This window comes from Neoarius graeffei, chromosome 18, assembly GCF_027579695.1.
Source record: "Neoarius graeffei isolate fNeoGra1 chromosome 18, fNeoGra1.pri, whole genome shotgun sequence".
NCBI lineage: Eukaryota > Metazoa > Chordata > Actinopteri > Siluriformes > Ariidae > Neoarius > Neoarius graeffei.
Window position 1 is genome coordinate 20,387,202 of NC_083586.1, and position 22,867 is coordinate 20,410,068.

Genomic DNA, 22,867 nt, shown 5'->3' on the forward strand with positions numbered 1-22,867 from the left:
AACACTTGGATCAGTTGCTCATAAAACTTGCGGTATGTGTGTGTTCACACCTGTTTGTATCAAAATAATAAAATTGCTATTTTGGCTGTGCCCATCAATATAGTTGATCACTGTAATGAACTAAGCATAATTTTAAATAAACATAAAAATGACAAAAAGTGTTAAGCATTGTCAGTCTTCTTTCTCCAAAAGCATAGATTGATTGTGTAAAAAAAAAAAAAGTAACATAAAATAAAGTGCTGTATAAAGTGAACCTTAAGTGGTTCTTTGATGAACTAGATTCACTGGTTCTTTGAAGATCCTTGTTTGAGGGTTCTTTGAAGATCCTTGTAAGAATAGGTTCTTGGAAGAACCTTTTGAAAAGGTGCTTCATGGAACTAAAACAAGGTCTTTGAAGAACCATTCAATAAATGGTTCTTTAAAGAACTGTTGCATGAATGGTTCTTTGAAGCCCTGAAAAAGGTTCTTCTATGGCATCGCCCTGAAGAACCGGTACTGGCCCCATTATTTTTTAGATGGGATGAAGTGGGCGCTGCAAACCCGCGCATTTTTGATGCTTTCATCCCAGTCTACACGTTTGATGGCTTGTAGCCATAGACGTCGGCGATTTTTTCGGAATGGGTGAGATCCTGCTGGAATTCTGAACATTTTAACCCCATCACTGCTACGATTCTGACACCCGACAACACAACAACTCGGCATTTCTTCCAAATCTTTCTTCTCGTCTCTACCGTCGCTGAGTCTTTTTTGGGTCCAGGCTGCGCGCGCAATTTCCTCTTACGTATGAATGACGTTTACTGCGAAGGGGGACGGCTGGCTTGACTGACATACGTAGCAACAGTTGCTAAGGGGGGCGGAGCTCCCGGAAGGGTCAATTCTCTGCTCTTGGATCAACTCGCAACGCCTTGAGTGCTGAGTCGGGCTCTGTCAGCGTCTAATAAATGAAGCCCATAGGATTTGAATTGAATAGGCGCTTGTAGCGCTAAAGCGCGTTTGGTGGACACAGGCATTTAGGAATGGAACTGTGGAACATTCGTCTGACAATGTTGACGTTGGTTTGGCCAGTTCAAATAACGAATATATTTTTCGGTAGGCGCATGCGCATACGCAAATCACTGAGCTCTTCAGTGAGTATACGGAAATCGCTGAGCTTTTCCAGTGGGCATACGGCGTATACCTGCGTATCACGGAGACTACACCACTGGTGTACTACACTGTAGTGTGTCATGTGGTAATGGATTATGACAACGCAACTTTAATCAATATTATCATATAGTAATTATGTTCTATGCATATACCTGCAACTCTGACAATATCATTTCCAGTGACTAATAAAATGGTTTTGAAAGTTCCTACTTTTAAAACATATTTTTGACATGGTAATTTTCTTTAAGAGATTTCATTTATAAGATGTCTCTGACAGCTCAATGCATCTCCAGGCATTAAAACTGCAGAGCTTCCGGTGGCCTCTGGTTTGACCCCCCCTCCTATTTTCCGGACTCCACCCCTGTAAAATAATTTCACTTTCAGTTTACAGTAAATCATGCTCTTCCAAGAAAGAGTGTAATTAGGTTGTGTGTGTGCGCGTGTGTGTGAGAAACAAAGTATAAAGGTGGGACTGAGGGAAGCTGCTCTAACAGTCAACCCAGCCAGAAGCTGTGAGTCTGTCTTTACAAATTTGTGAATTAACAAACAACTTAAATTTTTGGAGCATAATATTTTTAGAGTTATTTCTGGAATATTTCTTTGTGTGACTGCATGTACAGAATTATTACTTTTTTTGATGGAACCCTACATGAAACATCTGTCTATATTTTCTACTTTTCTCATTAGTATTGTTCATCCGGATTCATTAAATTGAATAAAATGGGATTGTTTGGGTCCACACCATCTCCTCCTCCTTCTCCTCCTCCATCTCTAGGTGAGTTTTTTGAGCAGTAGGACGAATACCTATTAGTCTCATAATATCTGTCAGATGAACTGTTTCTTTACTTACAATTAGGCCTAGTTCTTTTTTTTTTCTAATTATGGGAGTTGATCTACGAGGAAGAATGTGCAATTCACAAGTCAGTGATATGATCTGACTAAACTCATGAATCACAAGTGTAGAATTAACTTTATTTGGTGCAGGTTTAACACCACACCCTCCTGCGGTGATCATTTGTAATGCATTCTAGACAATTTCTGGGATTGAAACTATCCATCCATAACAACAAAAGTTAATTGAGAAATCTTTCCATTAAAAGTACAGTCACAAAGTGTATGAATCTAACAGTCAGATCCTTTTTTAAAACTTTGCTTCTGCATCTCATGGAAAATACAAAGTGTTCAGTGTATTTCATTTATTTAGAAACAGAGGTTCACTGTATTTCATACATAAGTGCAAAACTGTAACCAAGGTAACTTTTGTTTTTGAAGAATTTGAGAAGCCATGGAGGACGATGCCTTGGGGGTAAGTTGCATTACCATCCCTAAAAGACATCGATAGACATTTGATCATTTAAGCCTTTTTTTAATTTCAATCTGAGCATTTATGCACTTGTTCTTATTTCAGCCTCAAAAACTGAAAAAAAAATCATGCTGATGTTTCAGTTTGATTTTCTGATTTTATTTGCCTGTTGACTACTTTAAAAAGTTTGTTCAAATCACTGACCACCAGGAAATTAAATGGGAGGATGTTACCTTCCTTTTGTGAGTTTTTTTTATTTTTTTATTTTTTAATAGGAGAAAAGCTACTCTGGAAGACAATCTGAGGAGCTTTAGTCTCAGCACTACTCATGTTAGGTTTGTCAGGATTCTGCTTGTTGGTGAAGTTGGAGCAGGAAAGTCCAGCTTTATAAATTCGATCAATAATGCTTTCCAAAAGCGAATCACCTCTGGGGCTCTTGCTGGAGTTGCTTCAACCAGTTTTACCAAAGTAGTAAGTGCCACAACAAACTCAATGTTTGTTTGTTTGTTTGTTTGTTTGTTTTTGTTTGTTTGTTTTTGAGGAAAAGACATGCTTTATAAAGAGTGAAGAAGGTGTTCAAATGTAAAGAGAAATAACTGAAAAATTTACAACTTTCATCAGACTGGAACTCTGTCCAGTGATCGTGAAAAATGTGCATCTTGCTGTGACCTGCATGACTAAAATGATCTTCATATACAAGACAAATGAGTCTCATTCGTAGGTATTCCAGCATGATGACATGCTGTGCACTGAAAAAGAAAAGCACTGTTCTTCTTTGGAATTGCACAAATGATCCATAGTTGGAAAGAATTATTCGATGTAAATGGAAACTCCACCCAGAAATGAGCCAAGAACTGGCCCTGGGTGCAGACACAAACATTCAGGCAAAGTCTGATGGGGACTTACACACATGCACACACACACACAGCATTTATGTGAACCGTGCTCCATTCCATTCGAGTGGAATCCTCACATTATCTCCACCTGAGTGCAGTTCTGTAGTCAGATGAGGACACAGAAACCACATTGCGGTCCCAGAACATCAAAGTAAGGTGGTATTGAAGCAGAAAAGTGTTTCAAGTCTGAATTGACGGTTCCTCAGTCTAACAATCTAGTCGAATAGCAAATTAGTCAAATGTAATCATTTTTGACCTGATTCATACTCTGCTCATAGACTACCCGATGTAGGGTGTCGACCTCATGTCCTAAAGAGGCAGAGCACTGTACAGTTCAATGTTATGTTTAATGTGGACTATTTGATCTTGCGCCAAAATTTTAGTACATCTTATACAATTTGTGTCTTTGTCTTACAGTACAAAACCCATTATATCAAAGGGAAGGACGGCTTAAATTTACCTTTTGTCTTCAATGATATAATGGGACTTGAACGTGAAGACAGCCATGGTGTACACATACAGGACCTTCTCAAAGCCATAAATGGGCTCCTCAAGGAAGGATACAAAGTGAGGACAACATATCACATTCATGAAATGAGACAAACAATTCCTTCTAACATGTTAAAACTTAGAGATCATGCTTCTATCTGTTACACATCCATGAATATTAAGTAACCAATGTAATAGCAGTTCTGTAGTACGCTGGCCACATTTTTTTTTTAATGTGTAAAATAGTAGACTAATGTGACCAATATCTAATTTTTTACCAATTTTCAGTTTAATCCTGTTATGCCTGTGTCTGGGAATGACTGCAAAAGCAATCCCAGCACTGGTGATCAAGCCTTCTGTGTGGTCAACATTCTACCAGCAGACAAAGTGTCACTCATGGACGAAAAAATTGTTCAAAAGTTGAAAATGATCCGTGAGGAGGCTTCAAATCATAGTAAGTCCTGTTATTATAGTTCAGAATCATCTCAGAGTTATTCCTCAAAAACATATCATTGTTCAAGTTTTGGTCAAAAGGTGTTGATTGTTTTTCTATAACAGCAGCCCTGACAATAGTTCTAACTATCAAGCAAATCAGTTTTAGATTAATCCACTCATTCTAATAGTAACAACTCACACAAGGGTTTGTTTTTATGGAAGGACACGTTTATGGAAGGAGTTTTCAGTCAGAAATACTCAAAGTGTGCACAAATAATCTTTTGGGTGGTAACAGTTGTAGTTACTCAGGTTTATCACACCACCCTGGGGTTGATGATTTTCCTATAATAGCACACTCTCCAAATATTAAACTATTCATCCTTTTGTATAGATTTGCCTCAAGTAGTCATCATGACAAAAGTGGATGAAGTCTGCCCACTGGTTAAAGAAAACCTAAGAAAGGTCTACACCAGCAAGAAGATCAAAGAAAAGGTAATTGTGTAATTAGTGTTATATACCAGTGTTGGGTTCACCCAGAAAGAGACCCTGGATTCCTTCGTGAATGCCTTCCCTTCGGGCCCGAAGGAGACAAGGAGACGAATCGCTCAGAAACGGACAGGAGAACACGTGTGGGTTGTTCACATGCCAGTTTATTCGCTCGCTTCGTCTGAATGAAAACATTTGTGGGAATGTCTTATAGTGTTGCTGTGTTTATGTTTTGTCTTCGTGTGTGTGTGTGTGTCTGTGTGTGTGTGTCTATGTAGAAGTGTGTAATGATCTTGAATCAATCATAATAATATAATAACATATTTTTGCTGACAATAAGGTACAGATAGATGTTATGTCTGATTCTTCGTGGAATAGTTTGGAATGTATAAACATAGATAATGTTTAATGTTTGCCTACGAAGAAGGTCAAAAAACACTAGTTTGCACAGAAAGGATCGTACTAATTCTTAATAATTAACATGAATAATTCTTAACACATGAATGTGTGGTCAGTCAGTAAATTACATCTTGATTATCTTGATTCCATCAACATAAGTAATTAACAAATAACAATCAGCTCTTAATAATGAATGTTATAAGAGAATAAAAAAAAAAGAACAACTTAACCACAAGTACAATGAGAATATGTCTGAAAGAGAGAGAACAATTAAACCACTAACAGGATTAAACTTATAACTAAATTAGGTTAATGCTCTTAAACTAAAAATCCTTAGAATCATGAGATCTTAATTATAATTATAATGTCATTATGAAACTAATCTAGAACTATGAAACTAACATTAATCACGGAATGTATTCATTAATTACGGGATCTATAAAACTAATATTAATCATTACCATAGTATATTTCAATATATTTCAGTGTATTTCATAGCCTTTATGAAGCCATGACCTAAGATTCAACTGAATGAATAAGCATAATCATGAACTTTAATTCTACTATTTCTGAGTGTGGTATGAGTCGATCTGACACTAAAACAGACCTTCAGACACTTCTCTGTTCAAAATACACATTCATAAACAAAATGTTCCCAAACAATGTCCAGCCGGACCTAAGGTCATTTCAAACTAAATCTTAACACAGAATAAGCTAAGAATCACTATTTCACTAAACTTACATATACACCTACATATATCCTGATTTAACCTACTGATTCTGATTCATATTCTGATCATAATCTACATATAATAAATTTTGACCCAACAATCCCCCCCTTTAATACTAATCACAGTATTAACTTTAGATTTTTAAGTAAATATGTAAGTAAGTAAGATTATGATTAAGATTAGTGTTACACCCTAGCAGGACGATAATATACATTATTCTCTCTATGCAGAGGTTTGCGGGTAAGACTATAAATTATCTTATGCATTCTGTCCATCAAGCATCTCAGAATGCAAGGTCCCAGAAAAATAAACAAAAGAACAATCACCACTACAGGGATGCACATAGAAAAAATAGCAGACCAACTAGACAAATTACCAAACAGTCCAGAAAACCACACCCACCCTGCCGTATCCCCATGTTCATCATGTTCTAATTGTTGAGCAATCTGTCTCATTTGATGTACGGCTGCACCTATTTCACCATCCGGGTTATCATGAGTAGGAATAAAAGTGCAACAGCTGTCTCCGATCATAGCACAAACACCCCCCTTTTCTGCTAACAAAATATCAAGGGCCATACGATTTTGAGTAGTCATTAGACGCAGGGAGGTTAATTCTGTTCTAATACCATCGACAGCTTTAATGGTTTCATTAACAAAGCTGGCCAAGCGATAATGTGTTAATTCTACATTCTTCCATAGATCAGCTACACCAAAATGAGGAAACATTGATGTCCAAAACCTGTGCCACCTAGTAGTAAGATGATGTTCCAGGGGTGGAAAATTATGAATAACATCTCGTTTTGGGCGATGAGCAGAGAAAGGATGGATGGCAGTGATAGCGTTTTTGAGTTGTATGGGAGCGCAAATGCCTGACCAGTTGGTGGGAAACGAAACAAGGAGATTACTATTACCGCAGTACCAGTACCAGTTTAATGCCAATTTAACACCAGGATAATTATTAGGGTGTGGTGGAACGCAATTAGGATGAGCCCTACATGTATTTTTGATATATCCGATACTGTTGAGTGTACAATCAGTTAGCGGAGGGTTACATCGACATGAATTCGGGATCCAGTGAGGACAGGGAGAGGTGACGGAGTTCTGATCATATATCTGCTTACATTGAGACTTAGGAATGTGTCCTAAATAAATGTTACTTTTTTGAGAGTAATTCCTTCTGAAACAATGAGGGAAAGTGAAATTAGAAGGCATATCTACTTTTAGAGTAGTGAGAATAGAATCTTGTAATATAATGTCGGGGGTATTTGTGCCATGTACTGAAGAAGTCTGGTTTAACTTTGCTACCACAGAAGGGTGAGGAGAGTAATTACAGAAAGGGCCCCAAAATTTAGAAGGTTGGCCTTTTGGCCCCCAAGCATAATATAAAGCTTCAGAGCATAACGGCAAAGGTGGGCGTGTAATAATAGTGGAGGATGGCATCAAATGACATACATAACAACTTTCATTTGTGTGAGCCCGTGCAGTCCAGTTAGCAAATTGCCAGAAGATGTTGTCTCGAGGTCCAGCTCCAGCGGGTAACCCTGCTCCGAGCAATAGGAAAATGGTCACGAAGGCTCGGGCGGGTAACCCTGCCCCGAGCAGAGATGCAGCAGCCACGAAGGCTCGGGCGGGTAACCCTGCCCCGAGCAAGGAAGTGATCCTGAAGGCTCGGGCGGGTAGCCCTGCCCCGAGCAGTGATGTCATGAGACCCGCGATGTGGACCATCATGGATTGTAGTGAGGTGGTTCGGTTCCACGGTTCCAAATCTGGACTGGGCGCAAGATCTCTTCCCCCCTTTGTTCACAACGTCTCACGGGCAGTAACGGATTCTCAGTCAGCCGGGCTGCACAACTCAGTCAGCGTTTGCACACAGGTCAATTCTATAGCACAGAGAAAGGGAGAGAGAAAGAGAGAGAGAGAGAGAAAGAGACTAGATAGGGACACAAAAAGCGTTAATAGCAACTGATTGTAACACAACTTTATTATGGAGCCTTCTTCAGTCGGGTGGCATGAATCCACTGTGGAAAAAGGTCAGTTAAAACAGCAGTACGAGTAATGGCGACTATTTCTGCAGGCTCACTATATCGAGGTTTTCCCAATTGTCCAAATCGTTTAAAAAATTGCACCAGCACCTTATCTCCCACTTGGAAGGGGTGTGTGTTTGCCGATGGTGGAAGTGATATTGTACTATTGACCTTATTACAAATTTCATGCAATTTATCGATAAGGGCTGCAGAATACTCATCCATATGTGTCTTCAAATCAGAGGTACCCAGAGCCGGAGTCCCTTTTCTCCAGGGGACAGGGAACGGTCGCCCAAAAATGATCTCGTAGGGGGAATAGCCGCCGAGACTAGGCTTCGATGTCATGCGAATTTCGGCCAGTGTGGCTGGCAATAGGTCTACCCAATTTCTGGAACCCGTGGTCTGCATAGCCTTAGTTAGTTTGTCTTTCAATGTTCGATTAGTACGCTCTACGATACCAGAAGATTGAGGATGGTATGGAATGTGAAAGCGCCAGTTTAGTGAAAGATACTTACACAGATCTTGTGTGACCTTTGAGGCGAAAGGGGTACCTTTGTCTGAGTCTATGGCATCTGGAACCCCATAACGAGGTATTATTTCTTTTGCCAACGTACGAGTCACTACCTTTGCATTCTCTCTAGAACACGGAAAGGCTTCTACCCATTTAGAAAATTTGTCCACAATCACCAAGAGATATTTAAACGGCCCACAGGGAGGCATGTGTGTGAAGTCAATTTGCCATTCTGAGAATGGAGATGTCGGTATGGGTAAACACTCGTGTTTCGCGACTGCTTTGGAGTGATTGTTCTGTGCGCAGATGAGGCATCTCTCGAGAATTGAATCCACCAAACTGTTTAGATTAGCTATACAGAAAAGTTTGTTCATGTCCCCCTTTACTCCCCTTCGTGCACGGTGTGTTACGCCATGAAATTCACGCACAAGGAAAGGAAGGCAATGTGATGGAAGGCAAAGACGGCCATCTTGGCTGTACCATAGGCCATCAGAGGCGACATAAGCATCTTGTAGCTGCCAAAAGGCAGAATCATTTGGAGAAGCTGAAGCCTGTAAAGAGATAAGGTCTAAATCTGGGATCAAACTACTAGCAAGACAAGATGTATTACATGATAAAGAGTCTAGACCAGGAGACATGACACCAGAAGCAGCAGCAAATTTCGCCATACGATCAGCAAGAGAGTTACCCATGCGTTCAGGGGTGTTTCCCGAGGCATGCGCTTTAGTCTTGACTATAGCGAGTGACCTAGGGAGATGACAAGAATCAATAAGATTTTGTACTAAGGTTGAGTGTGAAATGGGCTTCCCATCTGCTGCGTGGAAGCCCCGTGACTGCCAAATCTTCCCAAAATCATGAGCCACCCCAAAGGCATAACGAGAGTCTGTGTAGATAGTGACGTCCTTGCCCTGAAACAAAATACAGGCACGCATTAGTGCATACAATTCGGCTGCCTGAGCGGAAGAGAACGGGAGAGCATAGGCCTCGTGTACAATGTCAGGCAGGGAACACACAGAATAGCCACAGAGGAAAACATTATCTGAAGGTTTAGAACAAGAGCCATCAACAAAGATTACTTCCCCGGTCTCCAGAGGGCTGGAGGAAAGATCAGGCCTGATACTGGTAGTATGCAAGATTTCAGATAGACAGTTATGATCAGTGTCCTCTAAGGTGTCGTCCTGAGAGTTAAGAAGGCGTGCGAGAGCGTGACCTACAGTATTAGAGGATGCGGTTCGAATTTCGAGATTATCAGTAGAAAGGAGAATGGTTTCATATCCGGAGCGTCGCTGTGCAGTCATATGTTGAGTCTGCAAATTTTGCAATACCTGTTTAACTTGATGTGACGAGTGCAAGATCAGTGGGTGAGACAAAACCAATTTCTCTGCATCTGAAACCATCATAGCACAGGCGGCGACAGCTCTTAGACACGCAGGCAAGCCTTGAGCAACAGTGTCTAATGTTTTAGATAAGAACGCACACGGACGAATCCCCCCTCCATGCTCCTGAGCCAAAACACCAGACGCCGTACCTTGTTGTTCACAGGAGTAGAGATGAAAGGGCTTGGAGTAGTCAGGTAAACCCAGAGCTGGGGCGGAGCAGAGAGCGCTTTTGAGGGAGTGATAAGCGTTAATCATAGTGTCAGTCCAGGTCAAAGGATGTCGCTGTGGGTCTTGAGGAGAGATTGCAGCACGGAGAATCTTGTCATAGGAGGAGCAGTCAGGGATCCATTGTCTGCAGTAATTGATAAGACCCAGAAAAGACATGAGGGCATGCTTAGTGGCAGGGCGTTTCGTGTCTAGAATCGCCTGCACCCGATCAGCTGACAGCTTACGACAACCTTGTGAAAGTTCAAAGCCCAGATACTTAACAGTGTCTTTGCAGAACTGGAGCTTGGTTCTGGAAACCTTGAAACCCTTTTTTGCCAGATGTTGGAGCAGGTGCAATGATGCGGCTTGGCAGATTTCTGGGGACTCAGCGGATATCAGAAGATCATCGGCGTAGGTCAGGATCACAGAGCCCTGGGGGAGGGAGAGGTCACAAAGTGCGTTACGAATTACAGCTGAAAACACAGCTGGAGAATCAATAAAACCTTGTGGTAGGCGTGTCCAAGTATACTGCTTCCGTCTGTGCGTGAACGCAAACAAAGGCTGTGTATTTTCTCCAACCGGAACGCTGAAAAAAGCAGAGCAGAGATCAATGACGGAGAAACAGCAATGATCAGCAGGAACTTGTGATATTACAGAGGAAACGTCAGGTACAATAGGTGCTACAGGAACAATTAGTTCATTAATCTTACAATCTTATCTGACAGGTGTATTATACGGGCTGATACACTCTCTCACCACGCCTTGTTCAAGGAGAGACCGGAGGATGACATCAATCCCTTTGACTTTATCCTCAGAGAGAGGATACTGGTTAACATAAACAGGGAGCAGGTGTTTCAGCTTAGCTTCATAAGGAACACAATTAACCAGGCCTACCTCATCCTTCTGTTCAGCCCAAAGAGAGGAGGGAATTTCAGCCAAAGCCATAGAAGGGTCAGCAGAGGGAATAACAGAGTTTACAGAAGTCATGCAAACAGCAGGGATATTTGGCACAGTCACATGTGAAGAAAGATAAGATAAAGCAGGAGGCAGCGAGTCAGGAGTGCAAATTGTCATCTTGGATCCCTGAAACGAAATGGATAAATGTAACAGGCTCATTAGATCCCGTCCCATTAAGTTAAAAGGACACTGTGACATCAACACAAAAGAGTGATGTTTACGAAGTGCTGGGTCAGCGGGACATGAAGCGTTCGCCGGTGTATCTACAGGAATGTTTGGAATGTTTCTTGTTTCCTCGAGTACCAGCGGAGGAGCAGAGGCTAGGGATCTAAATAAAGCAGGTTGCACCTCTGCATTGCGCTTGGGATGTGGTATTGAATTCTTTTGTTCTTTCGTCTCTTTAATTTTCTGAAAATGATCCCAAATTGGCTTCATTCTAATCCACTCTAAATAACCTTTGGTCATGTAATCATAATCCCATTCTGGGTTGCCAAATCCTTCATATATCTGTTTGTGTGCCGAAATTAGATACTCTGGTCTAAAAGTCCCTGCACGAGGATAAATTAACCGAGACTGAAATTGTTTCGTAGACCAATCGGCTAGAAGGTCCAGCCAAGGAGCAGTATAGAATCCCAAATCACATCGATTCATCCAATCCCGTGGAGTGTCTTCAGAATCGGGTCTGAGTACCTCTTTACTACCACAACTACCCCCCATGGCCGCACGAAGGAATCAAAGATTAAAAGCGCGCTCTTCTCGTGACAGTTCTCCCCCTTGAAGTGTCTTCACGAGGCTCACCGTCCCGTAAACAAATTACGAGGTTTACCAGCCCAATCCCGTGGCTCTACTAGCCCCGTCTCGTCCCGTAAACAAGAGTCTAAAATAAATAAAGGTCTAATCTAATCTTCAGTTTACGAGGTTCCTTACGTCCCGTGCCTCCACACGAGGATTACCAACCTGAATTTACGGGTCTCTATTTTTGAAATTACTACCAACCAGGCGGTCAACCAATCAATAACCAATCAAATTATAAATTAAAATTAAATTTACTCACCTGGTTGGCAGTATCCCACTTCTGACACCAAATTGTTGGGTTCACCCAGAAAGAGACCCTGGATTCCTTCGTGAATGCCTTCCCTTCGGGCCTGAAGGAGACAAGGAGACAAGGAGACGAATCGCTCAGAAACGGACAGGAGAACACGTGTGGGTTGTTCACATGCCAGTTTATTCGCTCGCTTCGTCTGAATGAAAACATTTGTGGGAATGTCTTATAGTGTTGCTGTGTTTATGTTTTGTCTTCGTGTGTGTGTGTGTGTCTATGTGTGTGTGTCTATGTAGAAGTGTGTAATGATCTTGAATCAATCATAATAATATAATAACATATTTTTGCTGACAATAAGGTACAGATAGATGTTATGTCTGATTCTTCGTGGAATAGTTTGGAATGTATAAACATAGATAATGTTTAATGTTTGCCTACAAAGAAGGTCAAAAAACACTAGTTTGCACAGAAAGGATCGTACTAATTCTTAATAATTAACATGAATAATTCTTAACACATGAATGTGTGGTCAGTCAGTAAATTACATCTTGATTATCTTGATTCCATCAACATAAGTAATTAACAAATAACAATCAGCTCTTAATAATGAATGTTATAAGAGAATAAAAAAAAAAAGAACAACTTAACCACAAGTACAATGAGAATATGTCTGAAAGAGAGAGAACAATTAAACCACTAACAGGATTAAACTTATAACTAAATTAGGTTAATGCTCTTAAACTAAAAATCCTTAGAATCATGAGATCTTAATTATAATTATAATGTCATTATGAAACTAATCTAGAACTATGAAACTAACATTAATCACGGAATGTATTCATTAATTACGGGATCTATAAAACTAATATTAATCATTACCATAGTATATTTCAATATATTTCAGTGTATTTCATAGCCTTTATGAAGCCATGACCTAAGATTCAACTGAATGAATAAGCATAATCATGAACTTTAATTCTACTATTTCTGAGTGTGGTATGAGTCGATCTGACACTAAAACAGACCTTCAGACACTTCTCTGTTCAAAATACACATTCATAAACAAAATGTTCCCAAACAATGTCCAGCCGGACCTAAGGTCATTTCAAACTAAATCTTAACACAGAATAAGCTAAGAATCACTATTTCACTAAACTTACATATACACCTACATATATCCTGATTTAACCTACTGATTCTGATTCATATTCTGATCATAATCTACATATAATAAATTTTGACCCAACAACCAGAAACATAACTGGTTACATTATTGAGATTGAACAGATATGTTCTAAATGAATATACAGTAGTGCTTGAAAGTTTGTGAACCCTTTAGAATTTTCTATATTTTTGCATAAATATGACCTAAAACATCAGATTTTCACACAAGTCCTAAAAGTAGATAAAGAGAACCCAGTTAAACAAATGAGACAAAAATATTATACTTGGTCATTTATTTATTGAGGAAAATGATCCAATATTACATATCTTTGAGTGGCAAAAGTATGTGAACCTCTAGGATTACCAGTTAATTTGAAGGTGAAATTAGAATCAGGTGTTTTCAATCAATGGGATGACAATCAGGTGTGAGTGGGCCCCCCTGTTTTATTTAAAGAACAGGGATCTATCAAAGTCTGATCTTCACAACACATGTTTGTGGAAGTGTATCATGGCATGAACAAAGGAGATTTCTGAGTGTAGGACTCCCTATGTGTGGGTGGAGCACAGAGGACGGCAGGACAGAGATCAGGTTTGTCACTTGGCTTTATTGCCACACTTTTCAGTTTTGACAATAACCAAAACTAGCACAGACACACATACAACCGGCATCTGGTTCAGGGATGAGCTCTCTCCGCTCTCGCTCTCCCTCCTCATATAGGGCGCGGTCACTGGGAAGACACACAAACACAGGTTAATTGCTCTCAGGTGTAATGATTCTGCCACTTACCTTCCCTGACTCCGCCCTCCTGTCACAGACCGGCGCTTGACCACGCCCCCGCTGCCACATACCCCCACCGCCCGACTCAGGCCGGGCGGCCGTCCGGCCTGCAGCCGACTCTCCCCCCCCCGACAGGAGAGGAAGTCCGCCACGACCATCTGCGCCCCCGGCCTGTGGACCACTTTGAAATTAAAGGGTTGGAGCGCCAGATACCAACAGGTGATCCACGCGTTGGCATCTTTCATGCGGTGGAGCCACTGGAGGGGCGCGTGGTCCGAACAGAGGGTGAAAGGGCGCCCCAGCAGGTAGTACCAGAGGGCAAGAACCGCCCACTTGATGGCCAAACACTCTTTTTCTATTGTGCTGTAGCGCCCCTCACGCACTGACAGCTTCCTGCTGATATACAGGACCGGGCGGTCCTCCCCCTCCACCTCCTGGGACAAAACCGCCCCCAGCCCTCTGTCCGACGCATCGGTCTGCAACATAAAAGGGAGAGAAAAGTCAGGGGAGTGTAGAAGTGGCCCCCCACACAGTGCAGCCTTTACCTCTGAGAAAGCCCGCTGGCATTGCTCCGTCCACTGGACCGGATCTGGTGCCCCCTTTTTAGTGAGATCAGTCAGCGGGCTGGTGACGTCCGAATAATTAGGTATAAACCTACGATAGCCAGCCAGCCCCAGGAACTGTCTCACCCCCTTTTTGGTCTTGGGCATCGGGCAGGCCGCAACTGCTGCCGTCTTATTAATTTGGGGACGCACCTGCCCGTTGCCCAAGTGGAAGCCCAGATACCGTACTTGCACCCGCCCAATCGCACACTTCTTTGGGTTGGCTGTGAGTCCCGCTCGCCTCAGCGACCTAAGGACGGCCCTCAGATGTTCGAGGTGCCGCTGCCAGTCATTACTATAGATGATAATGTCATCTAAATACGCGGCCGCATAAGTGGCGTGAGGGCGGAGGACTCTGTCCATCAGCCGCTGAAACGTAGCGGGCGCCCCAAACAGCCCAAACGGAAGGGTGACGAATTGGTGTAAACCAAACGGTGTGGAAAAGGCCATTTTTTCTCGGGATAGTGGAGTCAAGGGGATCTGCCAATATCCCTTCGTCAAATCCAGTGTCGAATAAAAGCGAGCAGTGCCGAGTCGGTCGAGCAACTCATCAATACGAGGCATTGGGCATGCGTCGAATTTAGACACCGCGTTGACTTTTCTATAGTCCACACAGAACCGGACCGACCCGTTGGCCTTGGGTACCAAGACCACTGGGCTGCTCCAGTCACTGTGGGACTCCTCGACGATGCCCATTTCGAGCATGGTCTGAAGTTCTTCCCGAACCACCTTTTTTTTGTGTTCGGGTAACCTGTAAGGGCGGCTACGCACTACCACCCCCGGGGGCGTCTCTATGTGGTGCTCTATGAGGTTAGTGCGACCGAGCAGGGGCGAGAACACATCCGAAAACTCGGTCTGCAACTGGGCGACCTCCGTGAGTTGGGTCGGGGAGAGGTGGTCTCCACAGGGGACCGGAGAGGTACGTGATGCCAATGTCCCTTTTTGAACCTCCAGCCCCAGCTCCGCCTTCTCCGGAACCACCGACACCAATGCCACGGGGACCTCCTCGTTCCAGAGTTTAAGCAGATTGAGGTGGTAAATCTGTAGCGCCCCACCCCTGTCCGTTCGCCTCACCTCATAGTCGACGTCCCCGACTCGCCGTGTGACCTCAAAGGGTCCTTGCCACTTGGCGATCAATTTGGAGCTCGACGTGGGCAACAGTACGAGTACTTTATCTCCCGGTGTGAACTCTCTAAGGCGCATACCCTTGTTGTACAGGCGGGCTTGCCGTTCCTGGGCCTGCCGCAAATTCTCCTGAGTTAGGTGGGTGAGCGTGTGGAGTTTTGCGCGCAGGTCCATAACGTACTGAATTTCGTTCTTACTTTGTGAAGATTCCTCCTCCCAATTTTCCTGCAGCACATCCAGGATGCTGCGCGGCTTACGCCCATATAATAATTCGAACGGGGAGAACCCTGTGGAGGCTTGGGGGACCTCTCGCACTGAGAACAGCAAGGGTTCGAGCCACTTATCCCAATTACGTGCGTCCTCACTTACGAATTTCTTAATAATATTTTTGAGGGTGCGGTTGAACCGTTCCACTAAACCGTCCGTTTGTGGGTGATATACACTGGTGCGGATCGGCTTAATCCCCAATAACCCATACAGTTCGCGCAGTGTTCGTGACATAAACATAGTGCCTTGATCAGTCAGAATCTCTTTCGGGATTCCAACTCGGGAGATGACGCGGAAGAGTGCCTCTGCAATACTGCGTGCTGAGATATTGCGCAGAGGCACTGCTTCCGGGTATCGCGTTGCATAGTCCACCAGAACTAATATAAAGCAGTACCCTCGTGCTGACCGATCTAATGGCCTGACGAGATCCATCCCAATTCTCTCAAACGGGGTCTCGATTAACGGTAGAGGGCGCAAAGGCGCTTTTGGAATGGCCGCTGGATTTACTAACTGGCATTCGCGGCATGCCGTACACCACCTACGGACATTGCCGCGAATCCCCGGCCAATAGAATCGGGCCATTATTCGGGCTAGTGTTTTATCCTGCCCTAAGTGTCCAGCCATGGGATTAAAGTGAGCCGCCTGGAATACCAATTCCCGGCGGCTCTTTGGAATCAAAAGCTGCGTGACTCGTTCTTTAGTTTGAGTGTCCTGCGTCACTCGGTATAATCTATCCTTCATAATCGCGAAGTAGGGGAAGGACGGGGTGGCATTCCGCGGGAGCGTTTGACCATCGATTACTCTCACTTGGTCAAACGCATGCCGCAGAGTCTCATCTCGCGACTGGTCTAATGGGAAATCCGCGAGGGATTCCCCAATAGAGAGAGGAGGAGCCGGCGGCTCCTCACTCTGACGCGGAAATGACGTAGACGGCTCTGCGACAGCTGCTCCCGCCAAAGCGACACCGGGACCTCCCCCTGTCAACTGGCAGGACCCACTCTCTACTAGGCACGTCATTAAACCCCGAAATCCCGGCCAATCAGTCCCCAAAATTAAAGAGTGGGTAAGGCGAGGATTAACCGCCGCCTTCACTATAAATTTTTCCCCTCTGAAAATAATGTGGACTGACACCAAAGGGTAGCAGTGAACATCCCCATGCACACACAACACCTTCACCCCTTGTGCTCCCCCCAATGCCTCGTTTTGAACCAGGCTTTGGCGAATTGAGGTCTGATTACAACCAGAATCCACCAACGCCTGATATGTAGCCCCTTGGATACTCACCGGTATGCGATACGCTCCGGCCCGATCGAGGGCGGCCTCTGGTGCGTCGGGGATCCGAACCACCGTGCCCACTTCCATTGCTGTGCACTGCTGTTGAAGGTGGCCCGGTTTTCCCGCAGCGCCAGCAAACCGGCCCGGGCTTTCCCTCTGCCCCGGTGATCTGGGGCTCACTCACCTGAGGTGGGGGAGAGACAGACACAGAAGGGAGAAACGGGAGGGCACCGCGGGTGCGGCGGGCCGGCTGGGGTGGTGCCGGCCCCCGCCTCCGCGGTGGGGGAATGGGGTGAGGACAGGACACAGGAGGAGGGGGAGAGAGAGAGAGAGAGAAGAGGAGAGAAGAGATGATGTCATCTGCTGTCCTGCCGCCAGGACAGCCGCCAGATGATCCTCCGCCAGCTCGACTGCCTGATCCAGCGACGCCGGGCGGTGGCACTGGACCCACTCCGCGGTTCCTGCTGGTAAGTGGGCAATGAACTGTTCCAGCACCACCTGGTCGACGATTCCCTCGGCGTCGCGATCGTCGGCCCTCAGCCACCGCCAGCAGGCGTCCCGGAGCTGCTGGCCGAACGCGAACGGCCGGCCGACTTCCTCCATCCGCAGCGCGTGGAAGCGCTGGCGCTGCTGCTCCAGCGTGCCCCCCACGCGCTGGAGGACAGCCCGGCGAAGGTCGGCGTAGGCCAGCTGGCGATTGGCGGGGAGCTGTAGTGCGGCCAGCTGCGCCTCTCCCGTCAGGAGGGGGAGGAGGCGCGCCGCACGCTGCTCCATCAGCCACCCCGAGGCTTCGGCGACCTGCTCGAACAACGTGATGAAAGCCTCGGGTTCGTCCTGCGGGCCCATCTTAGTTAAGGTGAGGGGAGACGGGCCCGCGGCCGGGGCGCTGGTGGACCCCGCCGACGCGAGGAGACGCCGGAACGCCTCTCGATCTTCCTGTTGAGCCAGCACCAGGGCTTCGAAGCGGCACTCCTGCTCCTTCCGGAGCGTGACGAGTGCCTGGTGCTGGCTCTGCTGAGCCGTGGCGAGGGCGTGGACCAAGTCCGCGAACGGGGAGGATTCCATGGGGCTGCAGGACTGATGCTCCACCTTCCCGGGTTTCAGCACCACTGTAGCGAGAATAGCGTGTGGGTGGAGCACAGAGGACGGCAGGACAGAGATCAAGGTTCCCAGAAGGCTTTATTGCCGAACTTTTCAGTCTAACAACATAAACCGACAGTCAGAGACACGCACGCACACACACTGTCGTCTCTGCTGGGGACGAAGCTCCTTTCCGCTCTCCCTTACTGGGGAAAACACACACAAAACACAGGTTAATTATCCTCAGGTGTCGCGATTCTGCCACTTACCTTCCCCGACTCCGCCCTCCTGTCACAGACTGGCGCTTGACCACGCCCCCGCTGCCACAGTTTCGTTGCAGTTATTGCTGTACAAGGGGGTCACACCAGATACTGAAAGCAAAGGTTCACATACTTTTGCCACTCACAGGTATGTAATATTGGATCATTTTCCTCAATAAATAAATGACCAAGTATATGTTTGTCTCATTTGTTTAACTGGGTTCTCTTTATCTACTTTTAGGACTTGTGTGAAAATCTGATGTTTGAGATCATAAGTACGCAGAAATATCGAAAATTCTAAAAAGTTCACAAACTTTCAAGCACCACTGTAACAAACCCCCAAAACTAACCCCCAAAACTGAAGTAAATCTAATAATAAAATATGATAAGTTGGTTGCTTTCATCTTTACACAGCAAAAAGCTTGCCAGAAAGTTCCATGGGGCATCAGGTTAAGAAGTGCAATAAAGTTCTGTTCTGCAACTTCTTTTCTGCACAGTGGTGAATCTATTAATTTATCAGTTAAATAAATGGCTTGATTTTTTTTTTCAGATGCAAAATTGTAATCATCTACTGGGTATTCCAATGAACCACATCTTCCCTGTTAAGAACTACCACGAGGAGGTGGACACACATGATGACATGGATGTTCTGATCCTTAAAGCGCTTGAACAGATTGTGAATCTTGCCAATGATGCTCTGGAAAGCCAAAATTGTGATGAAACTGGGTGAAGGCTTTTATTAGGGCCCGAGCCCGAATGGGCGAAGGCCCTATTGTTCTTGTAAGAGTTCACTATTCTTCTTCTTCTTCTTCTTCTTCCGTCTTCTTCTTCTTCTTTATTTTTCTCCGCTGTTGGGCCATTTTCGGGGCGCTTAATGGGCGAAGGCCCTATTGTTCTTGTAAGAGTTCACTATTCTTCTTCTTCTTCTTCTTCTTCCGTCTTCTTCTTCTTCTTTATTTTTCTCCGCTGTTGGGCCATTTTCGGGGCGCTTGCCATGGGCGAAAACGCACGAAATTTGGCACCAGTTCCGAGAATTGCCACCGCTACTCAGAACCAGAAGCCCAAACTTGGCCGGGGCTCAGGGCCTCTATAGCGCCCCCTAAGTCGTTGTGATTTTGGCCTCCCGCATTAAGGTGCCTGGGTGCCATGTAGTTTGTAGTAGTGGCATGCCATTTGGTACGCATATGTATCTCACTAAGCCGGACAAAAATGTAATGCCAATGCATTAGCCACGCCCAACAGGAAGTGAGGTAATTTCACTTTTGTGCGAAATGCATGACCACGAAGACGGCGCAACTCCTCCTAGACCGTTCATAGGAATGTCACCAAAATTGATACACATCATCTACAGACATGGCTGACATAAGTTACTAAATACGTTTCACGTAGGATAAACCGTTCAGAAGTTATACGTCGATCAATTTTCGATGCAAAATTTTACATGCTTAAAAATTCATAAATCTTCTGATTGCTCAAAACTGCTCATACTTCACACGCAAATCACTCATTGGGCTTCTGACATGTTACCCAATTTCTGTGATATTTCGCCACTGGGGGCGCTATTTTTGGGCAAAAAATCCAATCTTTCCTCAAATTTGGTCAAACTTCACGGCCACCCTCTTACTACCTCCCATGTCATGTATACCACATTTTGGGAATTTTCGTCCATGGGGGGCGCTGTTTTTGGCCGACGCAATTGCTCCAAAACGGGTTTTTGGTTAATAATTCCATAATGCTTTTCCTTCACACCACTACCTTGTGATAGTACGTTGCTGTTGTAGACACTTATTTTTCCAACTCATAATCGCTCATGTACAGCATAGCGCCACCTACTGACATGGGAAAAACCAAAAAATTTATTCTTCAAAAATCTATATCTCATCTTCTATTTACTCAATTGTCATCAGACTTCATACGCAAACTCTTCATAGCTCACCTGACATATACGCCAGATTTTGTGCACTTTCGCCCCTGGGGGTGCTGGTTATGGCAAAAATGATATTGCAGCTTCTGATTTGTCAAACTTGGCAAGCAAACTCTTTACAAGACCCTTATTGGGGCGCTTGCCATGGTCGCCAACGCACGAAATTTGGCTCCTTTTTCTTAGACTGCCACCGCTACTGAGAACCAGAAGCCCAGATCCAGGCGGGCCTCAGGGCCTCTATAGCGCCCCCTAACGTGTTGTGATTTTTGCCTCTCGCATTAAGGTGCCTGCTTGGCATATAGTTTCTAGTTATTATTATTATTATTAGGGCCCGAGCACCGTTCAGTGCGGGACCCTATTGTATTTGAAGGACTGTTATTATTATTATTATTATTAGGCCCCGAGCACCGTACAGTGCGCGACCCTATTGTTGCCATGTGTCCAATTCTGTGCTTTGTCGCCATTGTGGGAGTGATGTCTCTTGCCGAAGAAGCTGTGGAAGGTCTTTCGCGGGGACGCATGCCCCCGCCCCCCTTGGCCGCTGGCGCGAGGGCCCGTCGAGGCCGCTTGCGGCTTTAATTTATCTCTTATCCTCGTTCAGAGTGTGAGGATAAAAAAAGGCAGATTTTTACTTCTGCAAAAAAATCTGTTGCATGAAACACATGAGTTTTTACTGATTTATAATGTTTATTTTTGACCCTGTGTTGATTTCAGAAAACCCAAACTAAATTAAAACTTGTTCAACAAATTTTTTTTCAATTAAAGATACATGTTGTACAATCATTCTGCCACAGAAAAAGAACAGTTAAAAAAATAAAATAAAATCATCACTGGAAACCCAATATTGCCATGACACTCGTGTCATGATGAAATTCATGTCCGTGCATGCAAACCTCTGAACACAACTGTATTTATACAGCTGAACACAATTAAACACAATATCATGATAATTGATTTACAATTTTTGCAAAGAAGAATGAGCAGCTGGAAATGCTCAGGAGGAGATATGATGTTACCAAGCAGACCAATGTTGCAGTCTGCGTCACCATGATGTGCAGTTACGTTTCTGGAGAGTTGCATGTCAGGCTATAATGTAGGGTATGGGGCTATGCCATACCCTACACTGTAGATTTGATGCAGAAGTATAAACTGGCCTTAAGATAACATGGAACTGTTTGTAAAGTATGCTAAAGCTCACAACATCCTGGACAAGATGAACAGACCAACAACTACTGGAACATTAAGAAAAACACTGTCATGGATAGCATGTAATGTTGATATTGCTATTAAAGTAAAAGTAATTTCTTCATTTACTCATAACCGTTTTGAGTTTCTTTTTACTGTATGCTGCCCACTGCTCTGGGTATGTGTGTGTGTGTGTGTGTGTGCTCATTGCTCACTTGTGTGTGTGTGCACGTGTGTGTTCACTGCTTCAGCTGGGTTAAATGCAGAAGACGATTTCACTGTGCTTGAGTGTGCATGTGTCAAATAAAGGTTTCTTCTTCATATGCTCAAGAATTTTTAACACATAACCAGCTTAGCCTGAATACAGTACACAACAAGGAGAACTAAAGACTAAACGTTTGTTGAACTTGTGACTGGCCTGTTTAAGGGCTGCTTACAAGTGGAGCTGGTTGCCACTAATTACCAAGTGGCAGCTCTCTCTCTCCCTCTGGTGGTGGGCCATTGCAGTTGTGGCCTGCCCCGACATCATTGGAGTCATTTAGTATTAGCCAAATATTCATTCCTAATTTTTTTTTTTTTTTTACATTTCCCCTGCTGAAATACTCCAAATGAACTTTTATAAAATTATTTACAATTGAAAAATCGACTATGAGATGTATGAGCAACAATGCCAACAATTGAATGTTGATACTCTTCAGACCACAGTGGTACTGAAAGCTCAATTCTGATTTGTCAGAAGGTATTAATTCCTTTTCTGTAACAGGATCTCTGACAGTAGTTCCAGCTACAAGATAAATCACAGGTTTATATTAGAAGCACTCATGTTTCATCTGAAATTTTCTGTAAGAAGGCATTTATTTAAAATATATGGAAAGAGTCTCCAGTGTCAGTGCTTTTTCTAACACTAAGAAAGTCTGTTATCAGTTTTGCAGTAACGAGACAAGCTGCTTTGTGAAGAGAAAGTGAGGTAACTAGGCGGCACGGTGGTGTAGTGGTTAGCTCTGTCGCCTCACAGCAAGAAGGTCCTGGGTTCGAGCCCCGGGGCCGGCGAGGGCCTTTCTGTGCGGAGTTTGCATGTTCTCCCAGTGTCCGCGTGGGTTTCCTCCGGGTGCTCCGGTTTCCCCCACAGTCCAAAGACATGCAGGTTAGGTTAACTGGTGACTCTAAATTGACCGTAGGTGTGAATGTGAGTGTGAATGG

The 22,867-nt window shown here is 44.2% G+C and overlaps 1 protein-coding gene across 1 annotated transcript; it reads left to right on the plus strand.

Annotated features, from left to right (window-relative positions):
• The first annotated feature begins 1,568 nt into the window (after positions 1-1,568).
• On the plus strand, positions 1,569-19,648 carry LOC132866647 (interferon-induced protein 44-like). Its single transcript, XM_060899434.1, has 8 exons — positions 1,569-1,658; positions 1,834-1,921; positions 2,419-2,452; positions 2,725-2,920; positions 3,763-3,912; positions 4,123-4,288; positions 4,661-4,761; positions 19,109-19,648. Exons 2-8 carry the CDS (start codon positions 1,867-1,869, stop codon positions 19,286-19,288), a joined length of 882 nt encoding a protein of 293 aa, XP_060755417.1. The 5' UTR covers positions 1,569-1,658; positions 1,834-1,866; the 3' UTR covers positions 19,289-19,648.
• The last annotated feature ends 3,219 nt before the right edge of the window (positions 19,649-22,867 follow it).

Excerpts from the sequence above, each read along its gene's own strand:
- LOC132866647 (XM_060899434.1), top strand. The coding sequence starts at position 1,867 with ATGGGATTGTTTGGGTCCACACCATCTCCTCCTCCTTCTCCTCCTCCA. Across the intron at positions 2,453-2,724 it reads TGGAGGACGATGCCTTGGGG|GAGAAAAGCTACTCTGGAAG; the intron begins GTAAGTTGCATT and ends ATTTTTTAATAG. Across the intron at positions 3,913-4,122 it reads TCCTCAAGGAAGGATACAAA|TTTAATCCTGTTATGCCTGT; the intron begins GTGAGGACAACA and ends ACCAATTTTCAG.